The sequence below is a fragment of the Neodiprion fabricii genome, chromosome 2, assembly GCF_021155785.1.
Source record: "Neodiprion fabricii isolate iyNeoFabr1 chromosome 2, iyNeoFabr1.1, whole genome shotgun sequence".
Lineage (NCBI taxonomy): Eukaryota > Metazoa > Arthropoda > Insecta > Hymenoptera > Diprionidae > Neodiprion > Neodiprion fabricii.
In genome coordinates, this window is record NC_060240.1 from 16,479,798 (window position 1) to 16,494,245 (window position 14,448).

General features: G+C 37.6%; 2 protein-coding genes across 2 annotated transcripts in view; one reads left to right on the forward strand and one right to left on the reverse strand.

Annotated features, from left to right (window-relative positions):
- Nucleotides 1-14,448, forward strand: part of LOC124176644 (flotillin-2) — a 478,641-nt gene that overhangs the window by 79,910 nt on the left and 384,283 nt on the right. The window lies entirely within an intron of this gene.
- Nucleotides 705-7,621, reverse strand: LOC124176622 (glucose dehydrogenase [FAD, quinone]-like). Its single transcript, XM_046558163.1, has 2 exons — nt 5,749-7,621; nt 705-2,092 (listed from the first exon to the last, which is right to left on the reverse strand). The coding sequence occupies exons 1-2, from the start codon at nt 7,573-7,575 to the stop codon at nt 1,913-1,915; spliced, it is 2,007 nt and encodes a 668-aa protein (XP_046414119.1). The 5' UTR covers nt 7,576-7,621; the 3' UTR covers nt 705-1,912.

Here is a 14,448-nt window from a genome sequence, read left to right on the forward strand (position 1 = left end):
TATTTTCAACGTAAAACTAGACCCCAGTGCTTTTCTTTTTCAACTTTTGATCAACTTTGGTTGCATAAGACAAGTATTGGTTTCGGCCAAAAATTACTTTTTATAATTTCAACGAACCTCTACGTTGTCAAACGTCTAGCGTCTGAAAAACAGGTTTTTCTGGTTTAGTTATTTCTTTTTATTATTATTATTATTATTATTTTTTCTTCTTCTATTGCCTCATTTTATTTCGACTAACCCATTAACGAAAATATCGACGAATCAGCATTTGATAACGTGCAACATTTTTTTACCTTAAAGATGACCTGCTCTGAGACAAAAGTTTTAAAACTATAGAATCCGGATTTCACACTCAGTTTTCAGAGAAAAATAATTCTAATTTCTATCGATTTTTCAATTTGAACACAATACTGAATATTCCCAAAATACGCCATTATGATTTCATTGTTAGCAAAAAGAAAAAAAAAGAAACTTGCTTTAGATTCAATACAGACTGAATTTTTCTTGATTTAATACGAATTTCTTGATTCAGGTCTTCGGATACGAAGCTGATCACCGTATACAAAATTTGTCCATATATTTCAGTAAATTTTTTTCATACCTCTTCGTTCCTCACTTTATTGAAAATCTGATTCAAATTAGGTGCAGCAGAGAATTGTCAATCAAAACTATCGAAAATGAATTTAAATGACAAAAACGTAAAATTCTTGAATATTTCGTTAAAATTTATTCCTCCTGACGTTCACGAAGAAGTTTCTCTTTCCGCGTTCTTCAATAAATGTGAACTTGTAACGATAGAAAATGTATTGATAAATACCAATCGATACGCGATATTTAAATGACATTTCGTTGTTTCGGACTCGAGTAGCCTGATTCTCTTTATTTCGAAAAAATGAAATGACGGAGGAAAGAGTAATCCAGCAAACGAGCTACCATCCATCCTCATGGTTCTTCTATTTGTTAGGCGATAATGAGTTTTCTTAATCATTATTAATCATTTCAGTGATTTTTCTCAATCGTTGATGAATGTAATGACATAATCGAGACCGGGTTGAACTAAAGTGAAACAAACGCTTGTACAAAATTCAAATTTTGATATTCCATTGATTTTTTTTTTTTTCAACCAAACACAGTGTTTCCCGTCGATTCGAAAAATGCTGACGCTTAATTAATAATAAAAATGCATGCGTGAATGATATTAAATATACGTATATCTATGTACAGTTTATGTATAAATATTTCTAATTCTAATTATTGTATATAAATATCTATCGTAACACCAGATCAAAGTTTTTGATTATTGCACTATTTTCTCCCCATTTCGACAATAGCACTCAGGACAAAATAAAAACGATGCACTGATTATTCCTCGATTGCGGAAGCTCTGTACGAAAAGCTGTCGGAGGTGAAGTCGCTTCACGTTTAGCTATAGAAATAAGCGTGTTGTTCGAAAAATTAGTTCTAACTTTCATCGCACCGTCGACAAAAATATTAAGTACCAAAACGCGCGAAACTAATCTACTTTTAATTTAATCGATTAATTTTGATTTTTGCATTATTAAATTTGATCTTCTTTGTTCCTCGTTTATTCTCTCTCCCTTTTTACGCGTTTCCGAATTTTTTCTCTTCGCTTTTTTGAACCGTCGAATGATCGCGATTTTCGTATTGCTCAAGACTTCTTCGTGACTTTGAAATCTCGCTCGTCATTGGAATTTCGAAAATCGCTCGCCAATTTTGGAATCAGAGGATTTATAAACGGGCGAGCATCCGCCATTTCCCGAAATTTTGCCAAGCTCTTTCCGCCCTCGGAAGTCGAGGCGACCGGAATTTCATCGAAAGATCAGCTCCGCTTGTTTTCGCAACTGCGCCAGACTCCTTAGCGCCAACCGAGCTTCGAAATCCCGAGGAATCCTCATCCTCGTCTCGCCGATCTCGCCGATCTCTCCCAGCCATCCGTCGTATAGCCCCAATCTTCTTTCACCATGTCGGCCAGCTTCTCGCCGATCATAATTACCGGGATGTTCGTGTGCGCCGTTGGAATCTCCGGAATTATCGATGCGTCCGCGACTCTCAGCCCCTTAACGCCGTAAACCTGAAAAATGACCTCATTTAGTTCAAATATTCCGTTTCTTTTCATCTGTGTGATTATAGACACGATTCAACCGATACGTTCTCAAATTCATCCCAAAATTCTTGGAACGTTTGCCAATTTCTGTTCAGAAACTTGAAGAATGGTCGAAAGTTTTCGTTTCATCTACCCGAAGTTCGAAAATTCAAGTTCTTGCTGATATCGCGATTCGATGACAACCTTTTTAATTGTAAGTAGAGAATTTAACATATGTATATGGGTGGCTATTTACGATTAGGAAGTGGTGAAATTATACGGCTGGATGTCGTATTAATTCGAGCATTGAAGTTATTTTTTGAGAGTTGATTGTTGATGTCATCTGTATCGAGAGATGATGCATTTTTATAGTAAACAACCAAGCAATAAGACACTTTTTCCGCATTCTTATGACCGCCAATCTCTTGCTTGAAAAATCGAGATTTTCGTTGAAAATAATATTAATAATAAGTATGTTAATAAGAAGTTGCGGTAAACTTGCACAAAAATGAGAAACGTCGGGATATAAAATGCAAATGTAACGTCTCACAATAGCGTAATTTTTTCCCTCTTTTGACATACGCCGCGGTATTTCACGGTCAATATTCGTCATACAATCACGAAAAACAACCAGTTATCACTTACGGCACAGCACCGTACGTACGAATATTTGATCCAGGTGCAAAAATCGTCATTCGATAATTCTCCGTTATTCGTTGTTTCTAATTATTGTCTAATATAACATGTAAATTTATAACTTAGTAGTCTGTTTTTCATTTTAATGGAAGGCAGACTTAAATCTTAATTTCAGCGGATTCGATTTTTGAAAACGTATTTTAACATCAGATAATCATATTCCAAAGTTCGTAAAATCATATTGAAGAATTCGGAAGTTACTAAGTTTTACTAAGAAGTTACTACTTTGAATGTTCGCTGTCTTGAAACTGGATGTGAAAAATATCGATCAAAGTTACCGCAATATTGTTGAAACGTTGACAATTGTACACGAAGTACCCGTTTCCATGTCTCTTTTCTACACTCCGCGCACGCGCAGTCGTAAACTAATCTTACATTACGCGACCCCAACCTCAATTTCATACTTCGTGAAAAAATTACGTAACACGCTCTTGTTATATATGTATAAAGCATATCATGCACGGATTCGCTGAATTAATCTTTTCGTCGCTCGCAACATTTGAAGTTGTCATTTTATTATGGCTTTGAAATGACAATATATCCGTTCACACTTCAATCTGTGAGAACCTGTTATCGAAACTTGAAGTGAGAGTAATGTAAATTAATATTTCAGTCAAAAGCACACAACAGGTTTCATTCACTAGAGTATTGCACTCGTTGATGAATTTTAATCGGAGTGAAGAACGGTCAATGTTGTGGCGAATAAACACTCCTAGAAGTTTATGCAAATTACGTGATCCGTAGATCTTTTAGTCTTCTCGTTAGCGTATTCTTTAATTTTTTATTTCAGTCGCAGAAAATTGCAACTTCATGCGAAATCAACTGTAAAAGGCGTGTAAATGTAAGGCCATTGAATACCAGTTTTTTTTTTTTTTTTTTTTTTCCTTTGATTTTATCATTTGTTGTTAAACAGATGAGCAAAATCTTTCATTTTGCATACAAGGTTGATAAATCAGCCATTCGATACCACCTGCATAATGTAATTTCAAATGGTATTTTCAAGAAGCTGTAATCAACTCGGCTTTGACGAGTCGTTAATTGCCCGTTCATTTCTGCAGACGTCCGTATAATCTCGCTAATTATTGACATCGATGATTCCACGTATGTTAGAATTACGATTGACCTTAGAGTAGTTGTGTTCCGTCCAAGTCGTGAGAAAAAAAAAAGAAAAAACAAAACGCCTTTTCTAGGCAAAAACAGATGTTGACATAACACACTTGACATTGAATTCAAACAGTCAGGGAATGCTGAGACTTGAGGTTTTTCTAATCAAAGGAATGACAAGCTTCTGCTTTAGTTTCAATCGCTGTTCTGTTATGGACCATGTCAGTCTTTATGGTCTGTAGTAATAGTTGTGATCGATTTATGGAAGAGTTATCTTCCTCTGACGTACTGTGGTCAGAAACCCTTCGTATCGCCGAATTCCTCACATTTACCTGTCCAGTGGAAGTGCATAAACAGGAATTTTCGGATCCATAGACTATTCCGACGTTTGCCAACGATGACTTGACTTTTCGACAGTTTTGACACTCGTGAAAAATGATGATATCCCGGACTAGTCGGACTGAATCGATCATTTAGAGTAAAAAGTTCGAAAATTGCAACTTCATGTAATCAACTCGGCTTTGACGAGTCGTTAATTGCCCGTTCATTTCTGCAGACGTCCGCATAATCTCGCTAATTATTGACATCGATGATTCCACGTATGTTAGAATTACGATTGACGTTAGAGTAGTTGTGTTCCGTCCAAGTCGTAAGAAAAAAAAAAGAAAAAACAAAACGCCTTTTCTAGGCAAAAGTTCCGGTGTTTAGACAGCACGCGTATAAGTGTTGATATTGAAAAACTAATAGATGACAAAAGGTTGAATATACTTGAGTAACGCGTCCCCTCAGCCTTGGTTTTAGAATGAATGCATTGGACTTTTATTCGTTGAAATATTATTTAAGTCAGAGAAAATTTTAGATACGGGATTTTTTCACGTCGAATTGACAAATCAAAAACCATCATGATTTCCATTCTGATCGGTGTTTTTTTTTTTTTTTGTGTCACTACTTCCTGTGAAATACTCTTGACTTTTTGAGATTTTTTTCCAACCGTTTGTGAATTTTGAATACTTTCAAGTTCAAAATTACGTCCCTACCGATCGTCGTGAAAGATTTTCACCAAAATTGGTATTGGTATACTTGTTTTTTCTGTTGACTTCAGTTTTATCTTCTTCAACGACACATTAACGGAAGCAATACATGAAAACGAATAAATATCCCAATGAAACGAATCATATCAGAAAAGAATGGGCAATGGCAATTGAGCATTTTGCAACTTTAACATCCGGTTTTTGGTATTTTTTTGTATGTCACGTGCGGCACATTCTAGTCTATATAATAATATTCTGTTATGTATCACTCACGTAGATACAGTAGTAGAGTAAAATCTTACCACTATTACTTTTATTGAAAAACGTTTTACTAGAATTTTTGAAATTTTTTTCAAGGTAGTCGGTAACTCCGCAATTCTAAAGTAGAGTGATTGAAGAAAAAAAGTATGGAAAATTAGAATAGTGTATCAGAGAAAGTACTGGTTTTGATTTATCAATTTTACGTTAAAAATCCTATATTACAATTCCTACTTGCAGTATTACGGCAGCATTTATCGAAGGGGATCCTGCGAATAGAATATTATAATGTAACTCTTTAAGACTGTCTTACTTCATGTGTTTTTGTGTAAGAATTTACTACGGATCGCTCGGATCGTGGTCATCTCATAAAATGTTAATCACATCACGTTTGACGCCTTTGACCGCTTTCTTCGAAAACAATCGTTGCTGTATGCAAGACACAAGTCGATGAAATATTTTCCTCTTGCGAATGGCGAGGTTATAAGAAACATTGAAAATTTCGAAAACAAGGAAAGGAATATTCTCAGAATAAAAAGAAAACAAAGCGCTCACCTGAAGTCTGGGATTAACGACGGCGGTTGGATCGCCCGGAGGACCCATTTTAGCGGTGCCAGAATGATGGTAAATGGTGAAGGTGAGAGTGCGGGCGGCGCATTCCCAGTAGCCGTCCGAGTCGTAGGTAAACCTTTGACATCCGGGAAACTGGACGTCGAACTGCTTCGAGCCGAACTGCCGCATGGCCTTCGTGCGAGTCACGTTTTGGGCGGCGCGGATTCCGGCCACCATGACGCGCACATCTTCCGGGTGGCTCATGTAGTTCGGAATTATTCTCGGCGGGGATCTGATGTTCCTGTTCCTCAGGAGAATCTCACCGCGACTCAGCGGTCTCATCAGCATCGGAAGAATGTTCCAGGAGTGTCGATTTTCGATCTCTCGGTATGTCCGGGACCAAAATTGGTCAGATATTCCGAATCCGCGACGGACTCCTTGGTCGGAGCCGAGCGAGGCACCTTGGAAGAGTAACTCGACGTTTGGCCAGCTGCGGTGGTCGTTGGGTGTGTCGGTGTTGAGGAAGGCCAGAGCTTCGCAGCCTCCCGGAACCGTCAGAGGGCCTTGACGATTGGTCAAGTAGTCGGCGATGTAGGGTTTCACGGGGTTCATTATGTCCCTGGTGATTATCGAGGCGGGCTGATCGACGAGGGCGATGAAACCGCCGTAGGCGATGTGGTCCATCAAGTTCTTGCCGACCGGCGCGTCCTTGACCAGCGGAATCCCGATGTCGGCGAGATGCTCGGCCGGCCCGATTCCACTGAGCATGAGAATCTGAGCGGAGCCGATCGTCCCGGCGCTGAGAACGACTTCTTTTCTCGCCCTGACGGCAAACTTCCGGTTGTTCTTGTAGAACTCGACGCCGACGGCCCGTTTGTCTCTCGGGTCGACGAGCACCTTGCTCACCAGGCTGTTCTTGCTGACGAACAAGTTCCTCCGAGTCTTGACGGGGTGAAGATAAGCTCTGCTCGTGCTGACCCGCGATCCGTTGGCGGTCGTCGTCTGGATGTAGGAGAATCCGGTCTCGGTCCTTCCGTTGTAGTCCTGGATGTCGAAGCCGAGCTCTTCCCCGGCCTGGAGGAAGGCCGTCGCGAGGGGCGTGTGGAAGGTCGGATAGTTTATCGCCATGGGGCCTTCGGTGTTGTGCATCTCCTCGTCGACCCTCAGCCCTGGGATCCCGATGTTCTCCATCTTCTTGAAGTAGCGAAGCACCTCGTCGTAAGACCATCCGACGTTCCCCAACTCCGCCCACCTGTCGTAGTCCCGCTTGTCGCCGCGGGTCGCGATCATGTAGTTGAGGACGCTGCTGCCCCCCATCACCTTGCCCCTCGGCCAGTTGCACCTCCGGTCCTTCATCCCCAGGCAGTAGCTGTCCGAGGGCTCGGTCCGGTACTTCCAGTTGACGTCGTTGCTGAACTGCAGGTAGTTGACCAGCAGGGGGATGTCCATTATCAGATTCTCGCTCCTCCCGGCCTCGAGGAGCAGCACCTTGAGCTCCGGAACCTCCGTCAGCCGACTCGCAATGACCGCGCCTGCGCTTCCGGCCCCTACGACGATCACGTCGTACTCGGCATCCGGTCCCGGCGTCATGTCCGGTGGTTCGGCGTGCTGGTAAATTTCGCCCTCCCGCAAAAATTTCACCACCCCAACCGTCAGTGAAGAGAGCGTCGACAGCAGTGATCGGTAGTTCTCGTTCCCGCTGATACCGGTGTAAATCCGTCGAGGCAAGGCCTGTCCTTCCGCACTTCGATACTGCAGGCACAACGTCGCTATGAACACCGCTGCAGCAACGACACTCCGAAAGCTTCTCACTGCCATCGTCACCCGCATGTTTCGTGAACAATTCACCAGCGTGATATGTGCTCGGGAAAACACATATCCATCGTATTTATATACAAGGCCGCATCCACCTTGGTGCCCGCTTACAGTGCGAACCTTTTTCTGTGATACTTGATTCGATCCCCAGTAATTCCCCTTTACCTCCCTCTCTTCCTCTCTTCCTCCCTCTCTTCCTCTCTCCTTCTGCGCCGTTTTAATCACCCGAAGTCTCATCCGCCGGGCCGTAGAACTCTGTGATTCATGACTTCTTCGACCACATTGTGGTCTCTTACATTTATTTGCTTAAAAGGATACACCGATCACGATACTGTCTACAAGAATTGCTAATTCTGTTTTGATTCTTCGCCTCTCTTGCGGATTCAAAATTTCCGTCTTTCCATTCGATTTTATAATATGTGTATCGAATACTTGATTACTATTCATTATATTCAACCGTTCGTTTCATTGCAACATGATTTTACCTTCTGTCAGCGCATCATATTAGATTTAATTTTCTTGACACCAGCATTTTAATAACATTAGCTCAGGTATATTTTTAAATTGCGTTTCTACCTCCAGATTTTGTTGTGCACTTCCTATCTTGCATCAAATTATGAATGCAGGATTTGTCATTCGTGTGTACACTTTCAGAATACTTATCATTTCCCAGTTTTGATTCCTGAGTGAAAAACATCCCAATGTTTGTCTTCTCACGAAGTGAAATTGCGTACGAATTTTCTCAACGATACAAAATTATCACAAACAACAATGGTTCGGTTTTTTTTTTTTTTTTTTGGGTTTTATTTCGTCACGTATACCAGAGCTCGATGGCACGATATGAATAACGTTCGGAAGTATTGCTAGCCAAAATCATAATTTGCACTGTTGACAACCTTGTCAATCTCTGGTTCTCTAAACTTGTTAGGCTATCTTGTTGCTTTGTCCGAATTGGAAGAGGAAGCCGTATAAATTTGATTAAATTTGATTCAATTCGTTTTGTTCTTCCTTTCTTTGTATCCGGGTTACGGTTTGACGTTCTTTTTTGTTGAATATAAAAAATTATGGTTTCTCCACTGCGAGGCATTAATAAATCTATTCTTTACGTCAGAATATGTAGCAGCACGCTGATGTCGGCATTAAATTCTGTTGTGTAAACTGGTTATGGCTATTTATAATTCATCGAGTCTTTTCTGTTAATGGGTTTTTCCTTTACCGTTTGAATCTGAACTTTTGCTTGCTACGTGTTGTATAAAACCAGTTACATAGCGTTCGATTAATCAGTTCGAAAATTTTTATCAACAACTGTCGCCTTCTAACAATAACTACAAGATTTAATCATTTATCCACGACTCGGTAAAAAACTATTTTCTTTCGTTAGAAGTGACCATTTTTCACTATCGATCGTAATTTTTTTTTCTTCACGAATGTCTAGAATCGTAAATCTTCAATCGAAGTGGAAACTTGAATATAATGTAATTCGGTATTCACGAAAGCAATCGGTTGATAATATCGCTCGTTACAATGTCGTGTCTTGATTGTGGTAATCGTTGGTATTGAAACCTGATTTTTAGTCTGAACGAAGAAAATTGTTTTATTTTGAAAGTCGGATTTTCTTTACTAAAATTTTTTTACACTTCTCCAATCGTGAGCAAAATTGAATTGAAAAATTATTAACGTTATTTGGAAATAAAAAATCGGGTTTTTACCAAAACATCACTTCAAATTACGCAAAGTTTATATTATGCAGAAATGAATCTTTACCACGATAAATTATCGTAAATAATTTTTCTCAATCTTACACTTTTGGTGAAAACGTCAACAAATAAAAATCAAATCAAATAACGACAAACTTTCAGTGTTTTAATTTATAGCAAATAAACTGGCGAGAAGCGTGAATTATATGCAACTCGTCGTCAGAATGCGTTCCTTAATAAGGATGAAGTTAGTAAAGTCATTGTAACGATGTATGCGTACGAAAAGTCGCTACTTCGCATCTTTAGGAGTGTCCGAGACTTAGTAAATCATTATAAACGAAAGATACTTTGAATTTGAAAAGTCAACTCCTTGAAAGCCATTTTTTAATTGCCCAATGATAATGATTTTTCAGCCAAAAGTTTCGTTCCGTTAACGTTACTAACTTCAGCCTGATGTACCTTACAATCGGATTTCAAAGTGATGAAATTCGGAACCGCATGAATAATCAAACAATCGTAATATGTTTGGTATAAAAATGATGAAAACTATAGCGAAGAGCCTGCGTCACGTTTAAACCCGAGATGCCGAAATATTTCATTGGAATCGTATAAAATCGTTCGTAACTAATTGCTTGAAATGATAATCGATTATTCCGACTGCGAAGTCACGCAATGAAATTTAATTGCGTTTATGCGTGTCGAAAAGTATCTAAACGTACAATTTTTGTAATACAATATTCGCAAGACTGAAAGGAGTGTTTATTTTTTTATTTTTTATTATTTATTTTTTTTTTTTTATCACTACCAACGAAGTTGGCGAACGCTTTTCAGGGGCAGGCGGTGAGAGGGTTCGTTCTCAAATAATAAAATTTGAAAAAAGAAAGAAAAAAAATACTTCAAATCAAAGATTTTCGACAAATTACTAACGTAATATGCATCGTTTGTCATCTAATCACTCTTTCCAAATGAAATGAATTGTATTTCGTTATTACACAATTCCGAAACAGTATCTTATGAGCCTGTGACTGGGTTCTAATTCTCCTCATCAACCTCCTTAAGGTCACGTACTACTCCCTTCCTTACCGACCGAGCAAACTGATCCTTTTTCTTCTAATACCGAATAAACAAACGAACGGTGCTCCGTAGAAATTTGAACCCTTTCCGCTCGTTTGTTTATTTGCTGTTAGAAGAAAAAGGATCAGTTTGCTCGGTCGGTAAAGAGGGGAGTACTGCATGACCTTAAATAACAGAGAAGGTGATGTTTTGGTTCCGTTAACATTGCGGTTTTATATGTAAAAGCCTGTTCATTTCTCGTAAACGGTTAGAACTTTTTATTATTATTGGGTTTTCTCTCCGATAACGTGATTATAATGTGTTCTTCTAAAAATCATTATAACGTTACTTTCATCCGTGTACTGTTATAACGGCTTGCCGTTCAAACTTTCGTCACTATGAACGTCAAAAAATGGTTATTTTTATTCGAGGTAAACGAAGACAGAGAGAGAGAGAGAGAGAGATTGGGATATAGAATGAAAATATTATGAAAGAGAAAGACAGAAGTAGCCTGCTCATTATAACGAATAATATTTCAGTTATCTTGTGTAATTTTTATTGTCATAATTTCTCACCTTCTCTACTGACAAATTTTGTGTCACACTTTTTTTTTTCCAACTTATTCTTCTGCGAAGGAAAGCAGTTTTTCATTATATTTGATTTGATTCTCTTTCGCCTCAAAATTGATACCCTTATTAATAAACTTTACGATTGGTATTAAAATTACTACTTTTTTTTTTTTCATCACACTGGATGAGATTATTTTCGGTTATTTTTATTTTATTTCTTCGATGTTTCGTGGCTTTAATTTGCACTAAGACATTTTTTAGACTCTTAGCTTCCTAAATAATGTAACCATTATGAAAAATTAGGCCGACTTATTGTTTGTTTTTTTTTTCTTTTTTTTTTTGATTCTTGTAATAATCAATTTCTTTCGGAAACAATCGGCTATTGGCGAACGGATTGAGCCAGAGTTCTGAAAATTTTCATTAATCTTTTCTATGCTTGGTTTCATTATATATATTTTTTGCAAATTTTTTTGACACGCCGGTTTCAAAAAAAAAAAAAAAAAATTTCAACTTTGAGCAACTCCAAAACCCAATAACTCAATAATCAAATTTCACATACCCATGTCTTACGGTGCGCTGAGCACGTTAATAATATAATTTTACACGAGGCAAATGGCGAATGATTCCATATTCCGCCACTAGGTGGCGAATACAAACCCGCAATCGAAAATCAACTCTTGAATGCTTATAATTAGAGCTATCGTCGCACAGAACTTTGTCTTTTCTTTGTGTTTTTTCCATCTGAGTCGAAAAATGAGAAATAATGAAAAAAAAAAAAGAAAAGAACTAGTTTCTTCCCAAGTCCACGTCTTTAGTTTTGGGTCAAGCTGAAAGGGAGAATAAGCGCCATATTTAATGTTTTATTTATGACTATTGAAAATAATAGTCGCTACCTTGGATCCACCATTTTGAATGTTGTCAATCTGACGTTAGATTCGTAATCAGCGACACTAAAAACCCCCGTATATCAAATTTGGCATAAATCGATTGATTAAAAAAAAATGTTGTCCGCCGTCTTGAATTTCTGAAATCTAATCACAGATTCTTAATCAGCAGCCCCAAAAATTCCTGTACATCAAATTTGGCATAAAACGGTTTATTTTTTAAGATTTCATACATTAAAAAACACTTGCTCACATAATGTCAAATTACGACCGTTACATGGCGATAAATTTTTTTTAATCCCCATTACATGTCAATACTTTTAACTATTTACTTATTTCTGAGTCTACGCAAATGCCAGGATTTCATATTTTTATATTACAGTTTAGATTAATGCGGATGCTTAATTACATTCACACCTACATAAATCGACATTACCTAACGCTTGAGACGTTTATTACAAGTCGTACATGTAGGAAGTGAATTTCAACCTAACTGTATTAGACTGCTGTCTTAATAGTCAATTTTATTGGCATATTTAGTATTCGAACACATGTTTACATTTTTACTTGTGTACTGGCGGAAATGTTTGAACTATAGTCTTGCCAAAATTTTATCGACCGTTTAGACGATGTCCGAATACAGTTGGCTCAAGTTCTGAATGTCCGTTCTTTTGTTGACTTTATTGTTTTTAGATATACGTATCATTTTCATGATAAGCCTCTCGTGCCAGTCGTTCCAAAGAACAAAAGAACGAATATCCAGAACCTTGGTCACCTCTATTCGGACATCATCTAAATGGTCAATAAAATTTTGGCAAGATCGTGGTTCAAACACTTCCGCCAGTACGCAAGTAAAAATGTAAACATGTACTTGATTTTTAGATGTGCCGATTAAATTGAATATCAAAACAGCAGTCGGACGTATCTACATTTGAAATTCACTTACGTAGTATAAAAATATGAAATTCCGGCATTTGTGTGGGCTCAGAAATAAGTAGATAGTTAAAAATATTGATATGTAACAGAGATTGAAAAATATTTCTCACCGTGTGAGCAAGTGTAATTTAATTAATGTATAAAATTTTTAATAATTTTATTCAAGTAAACCTGATGATAGTAGACGAGGCCTGCCGAAATGTTTACAGAAAATTTAAATGCTAAATATTATACGCATTTGTCTATCTTTGACATTCACCAACGAATCCAAATCCATATAATTCACAAAACATTGAAATCTTTCTTTTTGTAATTTTTCCTGCGCATCGACTGTTAGTTTTTTCAAATACGAGTGACCAGACGCAGGATCAAACAACATAATCTAGAGGCCAGTGAGTTGAAAATAATTAGAAATCACTGAAATTGAAGCTGTAATTATGTACTGAAAATTGCTTGGACATCAGCGAGATGTCGAACTACTTTTAACGTTTAAGAATTACTTTGAGATCAGTGGAAATCGAGCTGTCGTTCAATGTTGAAAATAAATTTTGAGAATCCATCCGCAGAATTCTTCAGAAAACTTAAAATAGCGCATTTGTAATTACAAATACGATATCAAGTCACGTGACCCAGACAGACTCGCATTGGTTTATCATTTTCTCAGTAAGGGTCATGTTTTTGATTTTGATCATGTTGAGATCGTGGGGAAAGAAAATAACCGGGATAAACGATGAATAAATGAGATGGGCACATATTTATAAAAATAATACGGTCAGTAGAACAACTTTCATCGAGAACTTGAGCCATTTGTTTATATTCCAGTATTATTTAAACGCTTTAAACTAGATTCGTATTATGCTGAAACGCAGCTGTGATGTAAAAATAGGCCATCCTGGAATGACATCCTTGGTTTGTTACTTCCTCCTCTAACACCGAACTAGTAACATCATTAAATTTAAGGGATCGTCTCAGTGTGAAATTTTCAAAAAATTGTTTTTTTTTTTTTTGCATTATCGTATAGTATACACTGTTCTAAACATTCTCTCTAATTTTTAAATCGAAATGCAAATTATTACGGTCGCTACAGCGTTTCTTGTAGAAAGGGAACGGTTTTTCTACCTGCGCGTGTACTAAGGTGCTTAGGTTCTATAACCTTGCAGAATAAACTGTCCGAGCATTTCAGTTCGTTTTTGACATCCACCACGGATAGACGTACGAGAGAAACCCCCAAGAAAAAAACCAAGACTTCGCATCGCCGATTGATCGTAAGTAAACGATTTATCTAAACTTTTCTAACTTCAATCTTTAAACGCGTTTTTCTCGGAATGGTGTTTTTCAAAACGGTTTCGACTCTCAAAGGAAGAGTTTTGAAGATATCTATTTCCAATTTTGAGAGAACATTTTCAACGTCATTCTCTATCGCGCTATGGAAGCTTTTTTTTTTTTTTTTTTCGAAAACTTCCTATTTTTTTTACGAAAAACTATCGAAAAAAAGAGCCAAATTCGATACTTTTTGTTCAAACCGCCGCCATTTTGTCAAATTTCAAAAAAAAAAAACAAAAAAACCTCCATAGCGCGATAGCGACTTTCCTACAGATTGATAATCTGTTTGAAATTTTTGTTTCAGATCAAAATTGCGGCCGCAATCGTGGAATCCGTACAAGACCTTTTTTTTTAACCTGTCATTTCAACAATTTATTTAACTATTATATACTGAATAAATCAATGTTAAAAAAATCATTTTGTATT

Excerpts from the sequence above, each read along its gene's own strand:
- LOC124176622 (XM_046558163.1), bottom strand. The coding sequence starts at position 7,575 with ATGCGGGTGACGATGGCAGTGAGAAGCTTTCGGAGTGTCGTTGCTGCA. Across the intron at positions 2,093-5,748 it reads TCGTTAATCCCAGACTTCAG|GTTTACGGCGTTAAGGGGCT; the intron begins GTGAGCGCTTTG and ends GTCATTTTTCAG.